Source organism: Phocoena phocoena, chromosome 8 (genome assembly GCF_963924675.1).
Source record: "Phocoena phocoena chromosome 8, mPhoPho1.1, whole genome shotgun sequence".
Classification (NCBI taxonomy): Eukaryota; Metazoa; Chordata; class Mammalia; order Artiodactyla; family Phocoenidae; genus Phocoena; species Phocoena phocoena.
In genome coordinates this window covers 70459049-70479527 of record NC_089226.1, presented here as the reverse complement: position 1 = coordinate 70479527, position 20479 = coordinate 70459049, and the positions used below count along the sequence as shown (strand labels likewise).

The 20479-nt window shown below is 37.0% G+C and overlaps 1 protein-coding gene across 4 annotated transcripts in view; it reads left to right on the top strand.

Moving 5' to 3' along the window:
• SOX6 (SRY-box transcription factor 6) overlaps window positions 1–20479 on the top strand; it is a 442494-nt gene that overhangs the window by 323355 nt on the left and 98660 nt on the right. For 2 of the 4 annotated variants that reach the window (XM_065883041.1, XM_065883042.1), the window contains 2 exons: window positions 2958–3037; window positions 4522–4644. In XM_065883041.1, coding sequence (XP_065739113.1) covers window positions 2958–3037; window positions 4522–4644 — 203 coding nt within the window. The remainder of the gene's footprint in view (window positions 1–2957; window positions 3038–4521; window positions 4645–20479) is intronic. The other 2 variants (XM_065883044.1, XM_065883043.1) reach the window with 1 other exon arrangement.

Sequence of the window (20479 nt, the reverse complement as noted above, 5' to 3'; positions counted from 1 at the left end):
TAATAAGTTTCGGCTTCCTTTTGGTTTCCCTGAAAATTAGAAAATATACTTCCTGTCATTCAGGGACTCTTGCTGTGGAACTGCTTTGATCCCAAAGCAATGTTGGTTATTGTGGCAAGTGAAACTAATGTCAGGCAAATGTCCTATAGGCTGTAACTCCTGTTTCATATTTGCTCTGTAAGCTCCAGATAAAAATAATCAGTTGGAAAACCTAGAAGCCTGGAAAGATGGATTTATGTAATGGGCATTATTTCCCAAATTGGCATTTGGAGGTTGTCTACTTATACTAGAGGTAGCAAGGGCCAGATTACAGTAGTGCCTAAAACCAACCTGTTTCAACAGGCTTCATCTTCTTTTGTACAGATTTAAAGAGAATGGGTCCTCACGCAAGCATTTCAAATCCAGAGACAAATTTGAAAAAAATTGCTACAACATGTTGACTGATTCCTTGCCAAGTCAGCCACTGAGAACTTTTTCTTGATCGACTCTTACACAGAGACAATTAAAGGCGAGGGGGAGGGGGGGGAAGCTTGTAACTTTTTAAAAGAATTAAACTTCACAGTACTCTAAATCCCTCTCCCTCTTAAATCTTCTCTTCTACTTTTAACCCCCCTCTTCTTCACCCTTACTTCTCCCTCTCTGGCCTTTTCCTTTTTCTCTCTCTTCTGATCATTCCCTGTGATATACTCAGTTGCTCTAATGTATTCATTTTTACTTTTGGTATTGATACAATATGTTCTGGAGACATAGCTTTCCAAAGATTATATTCAGATAATACAGATTCAAACCAGCAGAAAGGTTAAAAACATTTTAAAAATATGCTTGTCAGCAGTGGAAAGAAAGCTGTTTGTAGCCAGCAGGTGAGCTGGAGAGTACTACAGGGTGTGGTAGAGATGGTAATAAATTAACTGGCAAGCCAAAAACTATAAAAAAAAAAAATCAGCTATTTCATAGCATAGAAGTATGACAGCTATGAAAAAAGGAGTGCCCCAGGGAATTCTTTTAGAGTTTGATTTTTTAAAATATGTTTGACATGAAAAATGTTTTAGTACAAATAAAACAACTGGTATTAAACTTACAGGGAGGAGGGTTATGGTTTAGAGTTAGTATGAATAATGCATGATATTTAAAGAAAGAACAGTTCTAAAATGTTCTGAGAGGCAGCCCATGTTGATGGTTGGAATGGTGATTTTTTTTTTTCTCTATTTTTGAAGCATCATTAATTCAGCATCGTTTTGTGATTTTTTTAACCTGATAAGATGTCACCAAAGAAATACTGTTTGACTTAGATTAGGATATTCTTTCTTCAGATAATTTAGTTTAAATATCAAGAGGATCAGTAGAATTATTTAAGCATAAAGCAGCAGTCATTTACCATAAAAAATAATTTGGCCTAGTTATTTTTTTTAAAAAGCTCATTTAGCACTGCAAACCAAAATCAACCTCATGGAAGGGGAAAAACAAGATCAGATATTTTGAACATTACTCCATAGGAGACTAGCACAGTATAGTGTTAGTGAATGCATTGTAGCAGCGCTCCATATGCAATCAGAAGCCAATTGTTACTGGACTGTGTACAAGCGCACACTGTGCTCAATGGTCTGATGAGGTATTATGGATATGATGCAAAGAGACTGTGTAGATTAGAAGCTTACAATTTGTTAAAAGTGAAAGCAACTTAACATTTACATTGGGCCAGCTGAGTGGAACTTCATGTGGCAAACAGGATGAGTTCCAACGAACCAGGGGCACCAGGAAGGCTCCAGGTATTAGTGTCCACGCAGAAAAAAAGGGGTTTTATTGCTTTCTAGTTGACTACCTTTATTACTGTGATTCTTTCTATACTTTTCATTATTATATTCAGCTTTTAGTGTGGAAAAGTTCATGCAAAACAGCATGATTATTGTAAATGTCAAAAAATGTGTGGAGGAACAGCCTATTAAAATATAGCCTAGAGACAGTACGTAACACTGACTTTAAATAAGTAGCTGAAGTCAAAGTGATACTCCATGAAATCACTGATATTGTATAATTTATCCATAAGTATTAATTTTGATTTCAATTGCCACTATCACAATACATTCCTCATCACCTTCTCTTGGTTCTTCAGGTTGTTCGCTTCATACAGCCTATGATCTTAGGTCCCAGAAGGTGCTTCAGCCCCCCTGTTTAGGAGTGGTCTGGAGCCAGAAACACATTAAGATGTAGCATTGATCTCTGCTAAACCATGCTCAATCTCGACCAGACATTTAATGCAGATATCACATGTAAAATGTGTGTTTATTTAACCAAATCATCATCAGAGAATAAGTGATGAGTGCCTAGTGTGTGTGCATGATTCTGTACTAGGTTCCACCGGAAGTTAGTGCAGAAAAACATAGTTTCCACTCTGTTTGGGATACCAGGCATTTCATAGAATGTTGGCAGATAAGATTAGCTTCTCTCTTACCCCTATCAAATTAAAGAGGTTGCATTTAATTTTTTTCCTCTATTTTTTATAAAATAAACATTAGGGTTATGGACAGTCAGTAATTCTTAATCTTTTTTGGACTGTAATACTCTGCCTTGCCTACCAAGGCAAAACGTTTTGTTGTTTTAATGTAAAAGCCTTAATGCTTTCTCAGTGAACTGAATGTCAGCCTGGCTTTAAGATATTTTTTTACTCTTAAAAAAATGATGTATTACAAGATTTGTAATGGAGTGAACATGCTTGAATTGCACATTTAATTTTTTTAACATCACATTCATGTTTTGCCAGTTTGCCTACCAGCTATCTGTTAACAAAAAGTTCCAAGGCAGCAGTGCAAGTCTGTGCCCAACTAAGCCTTTTGTTTCTGCAGATGTTTGGGCTTAGAGCAATGTTGTAAAGCTCCGGCAATCCAAGGACCATGTTTGTACTTGTCTGCTGTGATTCCCTGTTCATTGTCTAAACCTGTATGCATTGTTCTTTCCGACAGGTGATAACTACCCTGTACAGTTCATTCCATCAACAATGGCAGCTGCTGCTGCTTCTGGACTCAGCCCTTTACAGCTCCAGGTGAGTGCCAGAAGAAAAAAATGTGTGATCCGAGCCAGTACTTTAGTGGAAAACTGCTAACCAGCTGTATGCTAAATAATGGCCTGGATATTAAATAATTTTTTAAGCATAGCCTAGAAGGATTAACACCTTATGTACTTACCATACTGCAAATAGAAGAGAAAACTGTCAGTGTCAATATTTTTAAAGGAAAAAATGACATTAAGACTCAGTACTGTATGTTCTCGATCAGGTAAGTTAATGGTTTTACAATTTTTTATGGCTGGTTGTTATTGGGTATGTAAGCTTTTTCCTTATCAATTCTTCGTCCACGTCTCCATTCATGTCCAATTAGCTTTTACACATACGCATCAAAACAGAAAACAATGTTGGATATTTTCCTTCTTGCAGCTCATGGAATAGGGGGTTGTTATTACCAAATTACTTTAACTATTTGGAAAATGTGAACACTTTGCTCCTGAATATGTGTATTCTCGTCCTCATCCTCATGCCAGGTCAAAAGTTTGGGCATGGTGTCTGACCAAATTCTGGGTTAGTGTTCTTTACCTATGGAACTAAAATTGGAGAGAAAGTGTTTTGGAAGCTAAATTAAAAAATCACTTGCACCTTCTCTTCTTCATAGTAAAATGGTGCGGGGTGGGGGGGTTAACAATAGGACTAAGTAATCTTTATACCCTTCTAGCACTGCCATCTTAAAGGGAAATTGACTTTAAATATGAGTGTATATTTTAACAAAAACAAAAAGATAATATCATTAAAATAATGGTTAAACCTTCAGTATTTGAACATTTAGAAAATGTATTGTAACTTGAATTTCAATACAGTGGATAGAGATAGTTTTTATTCTTATAATTTACTGTGATTTTTTTTTTGAATTTTCTTAAATAGTCTAGGGAATAGCATCTAACTAGGCATTTTTGTTTCTTCTTTGCTATTACTCATATGACTTGAACGTAAAAAATGTACAGATATTTTACCGTGAAAAAGTATCATTTTGAGTATCTTCAACTGGGTCTACAAATAAAGAATTTTTGCAGTACTTTGAGAAGTTTTTGTCATAAGCCTCATCCAGAAAGTCTTGAAGATGTTGTCCATTATGGACTGCCTAGCAGAGCTAGACATTTTGCCTAATGAAAGCAGCAACCCTACCTCTCTTCTAAACCCTCACCTTCTCTACTACTGACAGGGGAACTTACTGCAGTTGGTAAAAATATAAAAAGAAACCTCACTCATAATCAATCTAATCTATTTCTCCTTTTTTCATAGCTATGCTATTGCATGTCTTCTTGAGTCAAAGGCAAAAATAAGAAAGCAGTTTGATCCTATAATCAAGTTTCTGTGAAAGAGAGTATCTGGGTCCTAAACCTACTTTCTATTCTTTGGTGTGGTCAAGACCTTGGGTTTAGAAATATGTGTTCTGTTTCATGAGTTCTGACAGTATGTTTTGTCTTTTTTTTTTTTTTTCTGAATATGCTACTAAACAGAAAGGTCATGTCTCCCACCCACAAATTAACCCAAGGCTAAAGGGCCTAAGTGACCGTTTTGGCAGGAGTTTGGACACCTTTGAACATGGTGGTGGCCACTCTTACAACCACAAACAGATTGAGGTATGAATACTTCCATTGGTGCTTCATTGGGTGGGGGACTGGATTGTTCAGTCATATTCTAGGCTTTTTTAAAAAAGTAGCAAACACTCAACCTAAACACTAAAACATAATCTTTCCCTTTTTCTCATTCCTAAGGAGGCTCATTTTTGCTCCTTTTTCTTTCAGAGAAAAAGGCAAACCCCAGACCAGCGCCTCTGAAATACACTGTTTATTGCTATATATTTAAGCAAATTCTTTACATTATGAGTGCTTTCAAAACCATCTTTATTTCCCTTAGTCTTTTTTTTAATGTATAATGCTGTATAGTAGTTAAAAAACACTTAAACATTAAAAGAAAAAAGAACTCATTTGACCATGTAACAACCCTGTGGAGTTGATAAAACATAATTCTGCTTTCACAGACAAAACAATGGAGGTTCAGAGAGGTCAGGTTATTTAACCAAGGTTACGAAATATTCTTGGAGTCAGAGTTATTATCCAGGATTTCTAACTCTACCAAATTCAGGTTTTCAAATTTAGTTTTCTCTGGCTGAAGTGAGGTTGGGTGCCTGGGCCTGACGTAAACTACTATAGTAGCTCCTTCATATGTAACTTTCAATAAAGCTCTTTGTTGTGGGATATTCTTACTACATGGGAGAGGATGGCTCATACGGCTCTTTTGAAAACCAAACCCCTTTCTCCTATAGGGACCCAGTCCTCCTCTCTCCATTATCATGCTTAATTCCTCTCCTATATCATTGGAGTACCTCTCGGGGTACTATCAGATGCTGGAGGGTTGCTAGCTATCTGTTGAGTCACAAAAAAAGGAGACAGGTTATCTCACACTGAAATACACTTTAACTTTCTGGGTTAGATCTAATACTACATTTATGTTCTAACCTAGGATGGTAAACCCAGTTTAAAAAGAAGAAAACAATTACATCTAACAAAGTTGTATATTCAGCTCCTATTGGCTCTGCCTGTCTATACATATCAACTACTATGTGATCAATAAAGTGTCCCTTTGACATTATCTTCTCTGTTGCTTTTAAATCTGCATTTTTGGAAAATGATAGAGAAAGCTCACTTCTAAGAAGAAGGAAGAGGACAAGATCAAAGGACACCTTGGAAGTAGCCTAAGGAAGAGTTCAGACCTTGTTGCTTGCCTTCTTCCTTTCCCTTTCCCTTTGATTATAAGCAGTATATAGGGGGTTTCCACCCAGACATGACAAGGCATATACTGTTAGAATATCTGCTGTCTTCTATACAGCCAGAAGGGATTTCTTTTCTAAGGCTTTCTTTTGGCTGTAGAGAAGATGCCATATTTCTGGACGTTCTAAAAATCTACTGTGCTTAGGATTGGCAAGCAGTGAGATAACTGGACGTTAAGAACAAGCCTTTCTGTGTGATGACAGTTAGCAAGCTTACTTACTCAGGACAGGTAGTTTGTTAAATTTTTAAGTGCTTGAAAGAATGTAAAAGCAAGTGGCCTTGGCTCAAATTAAAAACTTCCTCTCCTCTTGACTTTTATTTTCTCTTGAGGTGTTGAGTTCTATCCCATCAACCTTCCCCTAGCCAGTTTTCTACCCAGTGTCTTCTTTTACTAATTTTCACTTAGGTTGACTTCTCTTCCCCCCACCATCACAGACCCCTGATGCTGTCAAATCTGGCTTCTGTTGGGTTTCTGGAAACCATGATGTCATATATGTGAGTGCCAGATCTGTGTAGTGCTGTAGCGATGCGGATCTAGGAGCACAGCATATGCCACATGCCTGCCACTTTAATGAGACTAAATACAGAATCTGGTAAGGCAGGGGGCCCTCATAGCTTTGCAGTGTAAGTTTGGGGTGGTTTGAGAGTTTCCTGGGTTTTTTTGTTGTTTTTTTATTCTTGCTCTGTTCTCTAGCTTCCACTTTTTGTACCTTTCCTTGCATGTCAGGAAACCTTTGCTTAGAAAAGATTGACCTGGTTTGAAAGGCAGGTTTCTCAAACTATCCTGGTATGAGTATAGCATGTTTATTGGGACTCCCATGAACTGTACAGTGGACACCCATATCTAACCTGCTATAGACACTAACATTTTAAATCTTGAGCAAAAGTAGAGAGAAAATTTAATAATATCTTGCTTTATTGATTTTAAAGTCTACTTTCTTTTCTAGCCAGGGTTTTCTCCATTCCTTTGACAAGCTAAATGTCACAGCTGTGTCAACTGTGGATAGGATCATGATAAATAGGATCATGATAAATTGTGGATACTAAGCATTACAATTATGTTAATAGGTTTTATTTCTAATCAGAGATTCTTAGGAAGAAAGACCATAACACATATATACCACCACCACCTCCACACACACCCTGCTGCACTGCTCAGAAGTGGTCCTCTCTACCTGATGTACAGTTAATTTGTCCTTCAAAGGTTGTCACTTTTAACATTAATGAGCCTGGGTAATCTTAACAGTATAGTTATACTCTGGAAGCCTGAAATTTTGTTATCAGGTAGAGAAAAGGTATTTAAAGTGGAAAGATCCTCCTTACGTTAGTATATTCCAGTTCTTTCTTTCTTTAAAATAAGAAAGACACAGAAAAGTTTTTTTGCTTTTTGTTTTTTTTTTTTGGTACTCCGTGCTGATCTAAGGCATGGTTTTCTCTGCCTCAGGAGCACAATATTAGGAGAGAGAAGGCCAAAGAATGCTATTTTTAGTTGAACAGATGGAGGCATGAATACTCATATATCTGAAGGTTGAGGGGCTTGAACCATTCATTTTGATAATGTATTTAACCCTGGGAACAATCAGAAACTGTAACTCTAAGGTTACAGTGCTTTTGACCTTTAGAGAACAGAGGGCACTTGCTACAGTAAACAATATATTATATTGCTACTTATTCCAGTTCTCGACCCGTATAAATTTCAGGACCAGTTGCCATTTGCTTTCCTCAGCTATGTTAGCATTGGTCCTTCAAGTAAGTCAAAAGGGGGGGACCAGTATAATGAGGCAGTCATGTAAATATGGCCTTTAAATAGCTAAGATGTTAGATTGTTCTGAAGAAATATTGTCTCAGAAACTAAGCTCAAAATGACACTTTTTTTTAAACGAAAGAGTGATTTTAATGTACTGATTCATTTTTTGTTGTTACTTTCAATGTGATAGGTACCTAAAGTAATTTGGTTTTGTTTTTTAATTGGAAGTAATGTTGCCTCATAGTTTATATTAAATACAATCTGGTACCATATCATGCAAAGTAATGCACCTGTCTCATGCTTTCTTATTAAACGATGCATGCTTCTCTTTAGCAAATACAACAGCTAAATATCACACAGTTTAAGAATTTCTAATTAAAATATCTCTACATGTCAGCATATTGGTAATGTATTATTTTAATCCATCTATTTTGTTTATGAAACAGTGACATATGTTTAGATTGTGAAATACATGAGCCTTAAAAATCACTTTATTGAAGAAAATTAATTCCTACAATACTGTCTCGGTAATGTGTTCACTCACCCAGTCCGTCATTGGTGGCACTGCCAGTCTTAATGTAGAGTAGACACACTTACTAGTTTTATCTGTGTAACAGTCTTGGAATGAAGCAATAACAGTTCTTTTTCTTAGTTCCAAACGATAGGGTTTTCTTCCTTTACTTTTTTTTTAACTCATTAATTCAAACCTGTCCCCCCAAAACACTTTTTGTTGCTTTTTTTTTTTTAATACAATGAAGGATGGGACTGAGCATATGTATAAGGGATTCTGAGAGACCAATCAAAATTAGAAACAAGCTAGTTACCTTTTCAAAGTTAGACATAGTAATTTGTTTGTCAGCAGGGAGATGTTTGGGTCAGCCCTGAAATAAAGTGACTGTCAGCAGTTATTCCTACAAGACAAGTAATTTCACTCAATGTATTGCTGACAGATTGCTCACTTCTCTGAATCACCAGAGAAAACAAACTTAATATTGTTACAGGCAGAGTTTCTGTCTTCATTAGCTGCAGAGAATGATTTTTATCTAGCATTCAAAGACTAGCAAGCTTTAGTTGGAACATATTTTAACCAAGTTCTTATAATGACAGTATGGGTGGTAGCCTAAATGAAAGGAAGTAAATATGAAAATTTAAAAACTCAATATAAATATATTTTCACTTTTATTTGATGGGTATTATGTGTAGTTTTGGGAAGATTTGAGGAAAGTAGTATAATCAGAGCCTTAAAACACTAGAAAAATCTATCAATCAACCATAAGTTATTCTTAAATGAAACTATTAAAGTCTTGCGAAGTTTACAAAGATGGAGGAGAACAATTGAAATTTTGCAAAAGTGAATACAAACACATATTTTATTTAAATGATATTGTCAGTTTTCATGCTACAACTGGAAAGTGAAGAAGTGCCCATCAACATTGAGAATGCTCTATTTCTATTTTAGTTCCAGCCTGAATCTTTATGATATTATATATAGATGCTCTTCTCTGGCTCAAACCCTGTCTTCTTGTTTGAAATCGTAAACATGCCTCAGTTCTGTGGAGGAATGAGAGGGTGAGTTAGCTGGGCTGAGTGGGCTTTGGAGGCTGTGATTTCTAATAGAGGGGTGAATAAAGAGTTGATTAGAGTGACCTATTACTAGCTACCTGATAGAGAAAAAGGAATGCACTGATTCAAAGCTTGTTCTGAGGATGCCAACCAGGGGGTTGTGCTTTGAGGGGAAATGCTTGCTTTTCTCATAATCAGCCTTTTCTCACCAACTTTGACTTTAAGAGTGTGATGGAATTTGGGAGGACCATTACAGCTGGGATTAGATGAGCTGTGGACTAATGGAATGAGCTCCATTTTGGAATCAGAATCTTGGATTAGAGTTTCCGCTATTACTTGCTATGTTGTCCTATACTGTTCTCAAATAACCTTCTTTTTTCAGTTTGTTCATTGTAAAAAGGGGATATTATTTATTCCCAGGGTTGTTGTGAATAGTAAATGGGTTAACGAGGCATGTATTAGATTTCCACAAAAATTCATTATCAGAATAGGAAAAACCTTACCAACATCCCAATAAGCAGTCATTTCTACTCTAGCTTTGCTGCCTAACTGCTTCTGAGGGGCAGCTCTGATCTACTCTGATCTAGCTCTGATTCAGAATGTGTCATTGAATTCAGGGATTTTTGTCTAATTTGTTTACTGTTGAATCTTCAATGTTGCCTGGGACAGTAGTTGGTAAAATGAATGAATTAATGAATTCCCTCTTTTGGTGGCAATCTGGGACTCAAGCTTCTTTGGAAATTTTTTTTTTTTTTTTTTTTTGGAGATGTTCAGCCAAGTGCTCTGTCTTTAGGAGGGATTATTTCATGTAAACAACTTTTCATTTCTAGGTAGGCTTCTTAAGAAAAATGGCAGGTGTCAAGTGAATCTTGATGGAGATTAACAAAATATAGGCAGATCAGAGAAGGATGCAAAATATTAAGACATTTCCTAGTGTTTGGAAATCTGACTTATTTTATTCAATGAAGCATAATAAGTTTATACTACCACTTACAACATTACTAGCACTTAAAACATTGGGTAAACTTGATTTTCTCTTAGAAATTTTATCTTCAGTTGATTTTCAGGTAGTATCTAAAAGTTGAGAGAGTATGGCTCTTCTCACCAAGCTCTGTTAATCACTGTGTTTAAGTTATTTGATTGATGGGATGGTTAGCTGTACTCACAGAGATGGTTTAGTAGGAGTCCAAGACCTTGGAATTACAAAATCAGTGCCGTCCTCTAGCTTTCCTCATGTAACATCTCCACCAACATTCATTTAGCTCCAGCCTCACTAATTAATACACACAACAGGGAACTCCCAGTATCTGAATACTTGTATTTAAACAGACTGCTGGTAACATGCAGTGGTTTCTAAAATAATGACAGGTATTTCTATTCCTGTTTTTACTAAAGTGGAGTTTTGAGATATTGTTTGGTTGGTATCATGTATCATATATTGTATGCTTTTGTGTTATAATGAGCTACCTTGAAATTAAGAGAGATGATGTGATTAAGAACATAGGGGAAGGTTTGAAAGCAAAACATTCTAGTGTTTTAGAAAATGCTTCACTCCAGTTTCCAACCACAGAATAAGTCAGGATATGCAACATTCAGGAAATTTAAATCAGAAAAAGATGTGATGAAATATTTTGACATGTTGCGTAACAGAAGAGACTGAGCAGAACAAAAACATTTTTAAACCACTTTATTGAAGTATGAGTGACATACAAAAGCTGTACATACTTAATATATACAACTGGATGAGTTTGGAGATAAGTATGTACCTGTGAAACCATACCACAATCTATGCCATAAACACCCATCACCTACAGAAGTTTCCTCTCACCATTATTATAATAATTATTATTATTATTACTATTTTGTGTGATAAGAACATTTAACGTAAGATCTACCCTCTTAGCGAGTTTTTAAATATACAATACAGTGTTATTAACTATAGGCTTTATGTTATACAGTAGATGTCTAGGATTTACATACTTTGCATAACTGAAACTGTGCCCTTGACTAATACTTCCCATTTCCCCTCTCCCACCCCCTGGCAACCACCATTCTACTCTCTGATTCTATGAGTTTGACTATTTTAGATTCCTCATATAAGTGGTATCACATAGTATTTATCTTCTGTGTCTGGTTTAACTTAGCATAATGTCTTCCAAGTTCATCCATGTTGTTGCAAATGGCAGAATTTCCTCCTTCTTCTTTAAGGCTCAATAATATTCCATTTTATGTACATATTACATTTTCTTTATCCATTCATCCATCAATGGACATTTAGGTTGCTTTCATGCCTTAACTATTGTGAATAATGCTGCAGTGAACATGGGAGTGAAGATACCTCTTTGAAATCTTGATATCAATTCCTTTGGAGATATATCCAAAAGTTTCAGGCCTTACATTTAAGTCTTTTACATTTAAGTCTTCCATTTCAAGGTAATATATTTTTGTATTTTTTCCTCCGAAGTGCAAACATACAGTGCTCATTTGAAGCCAGATTGGAACAGAGTTGCTTTTAATCTAGAAAATCCATTTGGGGGATATTTATCAGTTTTCACTCTAATTCACTTATTCATTTAAATTAAACAAATAATGAAGTATTACATCTTTTCTTTTAAAATTCCTATTACTTGAAATTATACCTGTTAGCTTTGAATGACTGTGACAATGTCATGAAATTTATTGTCTCTTGGAGTTGCATCAAAATCTTTTTTTAAAAAGGAAGCTTATAAATGATCATGCTCAGGAAATTTGAAAAAGTTTGTGTGAAAATCGAAACAATAAATTTACTTATTCAGTTATTTAACAAGTATTTATTTAGTGGCTATAACGTGCCAGGTACTGTTCTAGACCAGTAGTCCTCAACGGGAGGCAATGTTGCCCACCAGAGTTCAGTTGACAGCGTCTGGAGACAGTTTTGATTGTTATGACTTGGGGTGGGGGTGGAGATGCTACTGGCATCTAGTGGGTAGAGGTCAAGGATGCTGTTGAATATCTTACAATGCACAGTTTAGCCCCTCACAACCAAAAATTATCCAGTCCCAGCTATCAGTAGTGCTGAGGTTTAGAAAACCTGTGTAAAACAAAGTCTTTGTCCTAGGGAGTTTACATGCTAGCTGGGGAAAGAGAAAATAGGGAAAGAAATATTTAATAAAGAGTTGGGATTGCAAATCTTACTCGTCTTAACAGAAATATCCCACCTACCTATCTACCTGTCCACCTGAACCTGTATGTGCAGGTTTAAAAAGACTGAGACCTATATGATTGTTTATCCTGAGTTCTTTGCTTCTCTTTGATCTTCAAAACTAAGACTTTTATTCTAGTCAGTCACTTCTGGCTAGAACAGTCACAGTTCTCCTCAGGCTCATTTTCTCAATTGTATTAAGCACACCATATACTCTGGCTTTTGGTAAAGTAATATTATTTCTGAATATAATAGTGTATAAATCTATATTTCCAAGTGAAGTAAATATGAAATTTGGTGAGGACATGGGAGCTGTTTATTAGTTTTTATAGGATGCTATTTGTTGACATCCCATAGGATGAGTGGAATCACTCTTGGCAGAGAACCTGTATTTGATGTGTGACTTGGATATTACAAAGGAAGCCTGCCTTTCTTTCTAAAAACAAAACTAAACAAAACAGATTTAAGAATAGTATGAATATTATATGTATGTATGTATATGTATATACGTATACCTACATATATACGTATACATACACGTATATAATACGTATTGCATAGTATTTTAAAGTTTAATAAGCAATTTATATTTAGGCTTTATAATAAATATGCTTTAATATTATCCCCATATTTTAGAAGAAGAAAATGAGGCTCAGATGGAAGTGACTTGGACCAGATGACTTATCTATTAAACAAAACAGGGCCATAATGCGTGGTTTAAGTGCATTTTAAAATTTACTTCTTGATCAGGATTCTTTGCTTTAAACTGTGCTGTATGTAGGTATGTAGGAAGCACAGTCATTTAGAAGCTTTCCTGCATGACTTATTCTCCTCTTATTATAATATTCAAGTGAATTAAAAATAATCTAATTGAACTATAAAGGGGAAAAATTCAAAGCCAGCATCACATTCTTGGGATCTCAAAGAGTTCATGTATTTTTCCAAATTTCTAGTTAACTGTCCAGAAGAAGCTTCAAGCCTAATAGAATTAACCAATATAAGAATTATCATGAAATATGTCTTATTCTGTAGCTTCCGTTTGAGGAAAATGCTTAGAATGTTTTTGCTGAATGCTGAGCTCTATTCTTTTGAGAGTTTCTGGGCCTGTCTTAACATTTCAGTTTTGATGAGTCTCCTGGAGTAGCTGGGGAGTGTGTCCTTACCCGTGCCTAGCCTGTGCTGCTGTCTGAGCGCATCCGGCCGGTTGCATGCCAGCAGAGGAAGCAGATGCTCGACCACACTGGAATGGTGCGCCTGCTGCATCAGGAGCTGGGGATTCCTCCTGACATCTGGACTTTGCTGGGTCGGGAAGCCTGCCTCGGGCCAGGAGGCTGCGGGAGCTGTGGGGCAGAGAGCGTAGAGTCTTTGCTGCTCTTTAAGCGATTAGGGCACCAAAGCGGCAATAATATTGAATTATCGCTTGGCTGCTTTCTTCTCCGCAATCTTGGGACAATAGAAGAGTCAGGAAGGAGCATTTACAGTAAAGCCATGTTCAGAGAGACAAGACTAATTATAGAGCATTAAAGAGCTTTATTTTAAATGATTTAATTTACAGACACCTCTGGACAGTATATGAAACTTTTTAGAGCCATAAACCCGGTAGCTTAAAGAGACTTTTCTAATTTAAAACGGCTAGTATGGAACCGTTATTTCAGCAGTTTTCTAATTTTAGAAAGTTTGGTCAAGGTGTGCCACTGAAGATACAGCATCTGCTAAAAAAAGAGAAAATGTACTGATGCTTGTAGTTGCTGGGGAAAAGTTCTCTAGCTTGAGGGGAAGGAAGACTAAGAGATTGACTGAATCATGCACTGGCTTTTTCAGTTTCACTTTATCACACTGAAAACTGGTCTGCATTTGCTACCCAGAGCTGAACCCATCTATTACACCAATTTCCTTTATGATATGTGTTATTTAAGCACAATAGATGTGGAAATGGGTAGTTTAAAATGTATTTTGTGATGAGCAGTTGTCACATTATGTTACTTTTCCTCTTATAATTTTTCATTAGTGAGACCTCTGTGTTCAAAGAGGCCTTCTTATAAACAGATTATGGCCATTTGTGTTCACAGTAATATATTGGAGAAGAACGCTATGTTGCTCTCACTTAACCTTTAGTATTCTAAGGGGGTTATATTTAATTAACACTGGTGAGAGACTGACCTGAGAGGCTGTGGAAAGCGATTGAGCTGCATTTTCCAAGCTCTGCTCTAGTCAGCTGGGAGAGAAATAAAAAAAAAAAAAAAATTAGAAAGTACTATTTTCTGAAATTCCCTCTAACTAAGCTGTATTTCAACGGGCCATTTAATGCTCAAATGGACAAAGGTATTACTTCAGTCATTGAATTGTATCAAACTCCTTCTCAGAGGCCCAGTTTAAAAACTCTATAGGAAAAGTGGTTTAGCATCACATTCTCAATGGATTATTGCTAGATCTGCTTAAAAATAAAAAAGCAAATAATTAAAAAAAAAAGAAGGAGAAACACTCACTGTCACTAAATGGAGTGGAGCATGTGCCCCAACCAGTCCTCAGTGTACTGGGATTGCCCTCCAGACTTTAGGAGCTCCTTAGACCACGTAGAAAAAGATACTCCTCTCTGAAGTGCTCGCCTGCTCAGAACGCCTTCCTCACCTCCTAGGAAGTGTTTGCTCCAGGGCCCAAGGGGCAGTCCCTGAATAATAAATGCATAGTTATATCACTGGCTTAGACATAGCACAACAGAGAGAGTGAGAGCAAGAATGAGAAGCTTTGTTGAGAAAGTAGAGGCCTAGATGTGACTGATTTGGGTGAAAGTCCTCTACTTTTCCATCCATTTATCAATGGTTTTAATAAAGAGGCATTGCTTAGTTGCAGAACAAAATAGTCATATATAACTCATTTATATCCAACCATACTATTCCTGATTTTAGATCCACCTCTGCCACGTTTACTGATTATGAACACTTAACACCAAATATAGATATACCTCACTGTGAAACAGGAAAATGACGTATATCATCAGGTGATGATTTGCCACTGTGTATTCGAACAACACGCTCACTCTTTATTTAGTAGCTAGCTTGTTCTCTGACATGCTTTCTGTCTGTATGATAGTGAATGGCTTGAGGTTTCAAGAAATCGGTTCCACAAGACCTCTTCGGTTAAAAGAACTATGTGACCATGAGCTAATGTCCTCTAAACTTCAGTCTCCTCAGCTGTGAAATGGGGATAATGAAACCTCCCATGTTGTGAGGATTAAATGAAGCAACATAAACACCATTTCTCTCCACATCCTTATACTTGTATCTCTCTTATTACTTCATTAATTCAACGTATTTTTAGAACATGTACTATGTACTTAAGGTACTCTGGTAGGCAAGCAAGCTAAACAAGTTCCTGTCCTCTTATAGTATAGTAATAGCCTAGGGACGGAAGCAATTAAATGAGCAATACTTCAAAGTGATAAGAACAGATAAAGTATGGCTGACCATTTGGTGCATGTGTATACAAGTATACTTATTTATTGGTTGGCCAAGCTGGTTGTGTATAGGTTCTTTGAAATCTTTTTGCCTTAATGCCTATGCCTGATGAGCTCACCTAAGTTGAAAAAGCATGAGGCCCAGTGCAGGGCTCTTTAGCAAGAAGTGATGATCAGGCAGCAATTAAGGTACTTTAAACTGGACTTGCCACCAATCAAGAAAAAGTGCCACAGGACTTCCCTGGTGGTGCAGTGGTTGAGGATCCACCTGCAGGGGACATGGGTTCCAGCCCTGGTCCGGGAAGATCCCACATGCCGCGGAGCAACTAAGCCCATGCGCCACAGCTACTGAACCTGCTCTCTAGAGCCCGCGTGCCACAACTACTGAGCCCACGCACCACAGCTACTGAAGCCCACACACCTAGAGCCCATGCTCCGCAACAAGAGAAGCCACTGCAGTGAGAAGCCTGTACACCGCAATGAAGAGTAGCCCCCGCTCGCTGAAAGTAGAGAAAGCCCACACACAGCAACGAAGACCCAACGCAGCCAAAATTAAATAAATAAATAAAATTAATTAATTAAAAAAAGAAAGAGTGACACAATATTGAAAGAAAAGCCTTCACAAATAGACAATGAGATTGTCAAACTGCATAGATTTTCAGAGTCAGAAAGGCGTTTAGAGCCCTAGAGTTAGGTCAGATCCTAACTCTACCACTAGCTCCATGAGCTTGAGCAGATTATTCTTTCTATACCCAAATTCTATTCAATGGATATGGGGATACCTATCCCCATAGAGCAGTTGTGAGAAATAAATAAGAAAATGCTTGTGAAAGATGCTTCACATACTGTCAAGTATCATATGAATCTTTTGGTTTTATAGTTGAAGAGACTGAGAGATAGGTTGACTTGACCAAAGCTACACAGCTTGTTAAGTGGCCTGAGTTAGGGTGTGTAGAATTGTGAGGGAACAGTGTGAAGAACTAAATTTTATGACTTCTTGTGAATAAATTTTGGATGAAAAACTGAATTTAAATGTATGGCCAAGAGGAAAATATATCTCATGCTTCTGCTGATTCTAAGTTGGGGTGGGCAGGGATGAGGTTCTGTAGAGATATATGTTTTACAGTTGAATGTCCCAACTTAATGAAGATTCTCCTTTGAAAAAACAAAATAAGGCATATTAAAGTATAAGACCCTGTAACAGTACTGGTAGTAGTGACAAGGCCACAGTGTAAATTTATATAAACATGAAAAATGATTAATTGTTTAATTCGTTCACTCATACATTAATTCCCCACGTGTTTATTAAGTGCCTACTGTGTAATAAGTACTCTTCTCTATTTGGGGGATACTAAACTGGATAGAACTTGATCCCTGCCCTCAGAGGGCCCACGGTCTGGTAAACAATGTGATAATTATTAACGTATATGTGTTTCCAAAATAAAAATGCTATGGGAGGAGAAAGTGTTAAGCTCTGCCTGGGGAAGTATTGGCAATCTTCATGGATGAGGTGATGTTAAAATGAATCTTGAAAGGAGAGAAGTTCTCTAGGTTTATGGGAGAAGGAATCAGAGCGGCAGAGATACAGAGGAGATAAAAAGCACTCCAGACAAAGAGCACAGTCTGCCCATCGGTGTAGAAGCACTAGACAGCATGGCACACTCAGAAAACAACAAATGGTCTGGTGCAGGCTGAGTGTACAAGAGCAATAGGAGGTGAGATTGGAAAGGTAAGCAAGGGGTCAGATCACAAAGTGTCTTTTACACCACACTTGGGAATTTGCAATGCATGTGGTAGACATAATTTATTCAAACCATAAGTGGTAAAGTGGTAATTCTGAGATACCACTGGGCATGGGTAATGTTTCTGATTTGGTTCTGATTCCACTTTCTGGAAATTCGGTGTTCTGTGCCCCTAGCTCCACCCCCCGGCAGTTGTGTTTGTTCAGTTATCCTCCGTGGCCACACCTGAAATGTGCTTTAGGGACTCTGCCCTCCCTCCTGACTAAGCAGTATAGAGAACAACTTTATGATGTGATATTCCTCTATTAATTTGATCTCTACTTTACATTTCCCATTACACTAGATTCAATAGTTAGGAAACTACGTTTGTTAAGATTCATAGTCCCTTTAGTGCAGTGGTACCCTGTGGCAAGTGAAACTGTACAAATAGTGTAATGATACATGCAGAATAAACAAAACTGTTTAAGATTGAAGCAAAGCCAAGGTCCAACCATTTCCCTGGGATTTGGGGAAACCTTGTAATCTGCAGTTTGTACTAAACCCCATCGTATTTAGCACATTGCTTCTCAGTGAATGGGCCTTGATACTATATTTCAACCAAATGATGAAGCAAGGAGTAAAATCTATAAAGAAAAGCTACGGTTCTTCTAATTGTTAATGCCTCGCAATTATGCCCCTTTCTGGAATAATAAAATGTTCCTTGGCAGAGGTCAGGATCTCTGCCACTGACTTATTTAACAGATCTTCTCAACATCTGTCCTGCAGACTGTGCACTTTATTAGTAGACAAGAGACCCAACAGACTCAGCCTGCTGTGTCCCTTTTTCACATTCACACAGCTGTGGATTAACTCAGACTTTCCAGAAGAGGACCAACCAGAAGGGATAGTAATGTTATTGGCTGATTCTAAAAAGATGGGGGAAAAGAGCAGAAACAAATGTTGCCCTAGTACAATTCCGTGTTTTTAGGGTGACAATTACCAGTCTGTTGTAAAAGGGAATAAAAACAGCTATTTCACTAAGAAAGGAAAGTCTATTCATATCTGTGTGGGAACCTAATCAGGCTCTTGTTTCCAATGACGATGACTCCACAGTCGCACCAGGTCTGCGACAAGAATGCTCCTTTTGTATGCCGATAATGTGGAAACGATAAAATTTCCTTTAAGAGACATATGTGTTTACATCATGAGATGTGTTATTTGACAAAATGCTTTGTTCTCCTCGTATTTTCCATGCAGAGTTTCATGCTGGGTTGTTTGGCTGGAAATCTTTGATTAACTAGAATTAATTGCTGAAATAAAATAGACACTTTTGTTTTATGAGTCCTCTTGCTGAGCTGTAAATTATAGTAAAACATATAAGAAGTGACAGAAAGAAGTGCTGATTTGAACCTCTGACCCACGACAGGCACAAAAACATAAGATTATTCCTTCAAAGAGCTGCAGAGAGACATAAATATTCCATGGTCCGCTTGGAATTATGCCCTCTTAACAAACTAAAGTTGTGATTTTACATCGTGTAACGAGCGTTTTCTAGAGGTGTTACGGTAGGCTTAGAGGAGATATTGAGATTTCGAAAATCCCCCCCTAAGTTAGAACTTTGAATGCTTAAGGGGTTTTCTCTGTCCAACAATGGACAATGAAAACAAGAACAAAGCAAAGTTCCTGTTCCCTAAGTGAATAGCCAAGGGTGGTTTCCCTTTTTCCAGAGAAGTGGTACATTTTATAAACCTTATGCCTTTCTCAAAGCTACATTTGGCCCTTAGTGTGAGCATTTTAGTTCTATGGAGCAGTCTTTGGGTACTAGCCCAAAGGAATGGGCTGGGAGGGGAGACACTACTAAAAGCAGAACAGAAATTCTAATAGCCTAAACATTCCCTGTGTTGCAGGGATTGGTGTCCATTCTGCTCAGGACTTTTGTAGTTGTTGTTGTTAAATAATTTTACAGGATTATTTTTAAACTTTTAGCTAACATAAGATCTCTTTTTTGGGCTTTACTTTAAGTAAAACCTACCTAACTCTCCTCAGTCAAAACTCTAATTGTTATGGATGTGTTAACTAACCTTATTGTGGTAATCATTTCACAATAGATACATATATTAAATTGTCACGTGTCCACGTTAAAGTTACACAACTTTATTTACTAATTATATCTCAGTAAATCTGGGAGAAAAAAAAAACTAATTGTTCCCAGTGATGGTGTTTCAGTAGTAATTTGTAAATGTATCATATTGTGTCTTTCTTCCTCTCTCCTTCCTATTCTTGCTTTGAGCACCTGAAAGACAGCCTATCTTCTTCATCTTTGTGTTCCTAATACATTTTTGCTAAATTGAATAAAAATGCCAAGTATTTTCTGAATAAGATCTTTGGAGTGACATCTGTTAAAGAGAATATACCGATAAGGATTTAAGAACCTACAGGTTTTGAGTCTTTATGGTGAGCCCCTGTTATAAGTATTTTATGTGCATTAACTTATTTATTTATTCCATACAACAAATCTTTTGGAGTAGGTGCTCTTATTTTCCCATTTCAAAGATGTGGAAATTTAAGGCACTAAGAGATTAAATAACTTGCCCGAGATCACACATAATTAGTAGGTTGTGACTGAAGAGTATGCACATTTAGTCACCGTGTTGTCCTCCCTCATAAACTAAGCATATAAACCTTAGTTTTCTAAGTTTCTTCTTCAGTCCTTTATATTAACCATTACCCACTTCATCTGCTAGAATGATTCTCCAAGGTGGATTATTGAGATAGGTGTCAGTATCCTATCTAGTGACATTAAAGCACATTATATGTTTATTACAAACTATTTGAATGATTTTTACTATGGCTGCTGTGTATAAGGAATCATTCATTTCTGCTAATTAGGGAGTTAGCCATAGGTATTACTGTAGGATACAGATGGCATATTTAAATACTGCAAAATACACTGAAGTTCTCCAAGTGGCAATACTAAT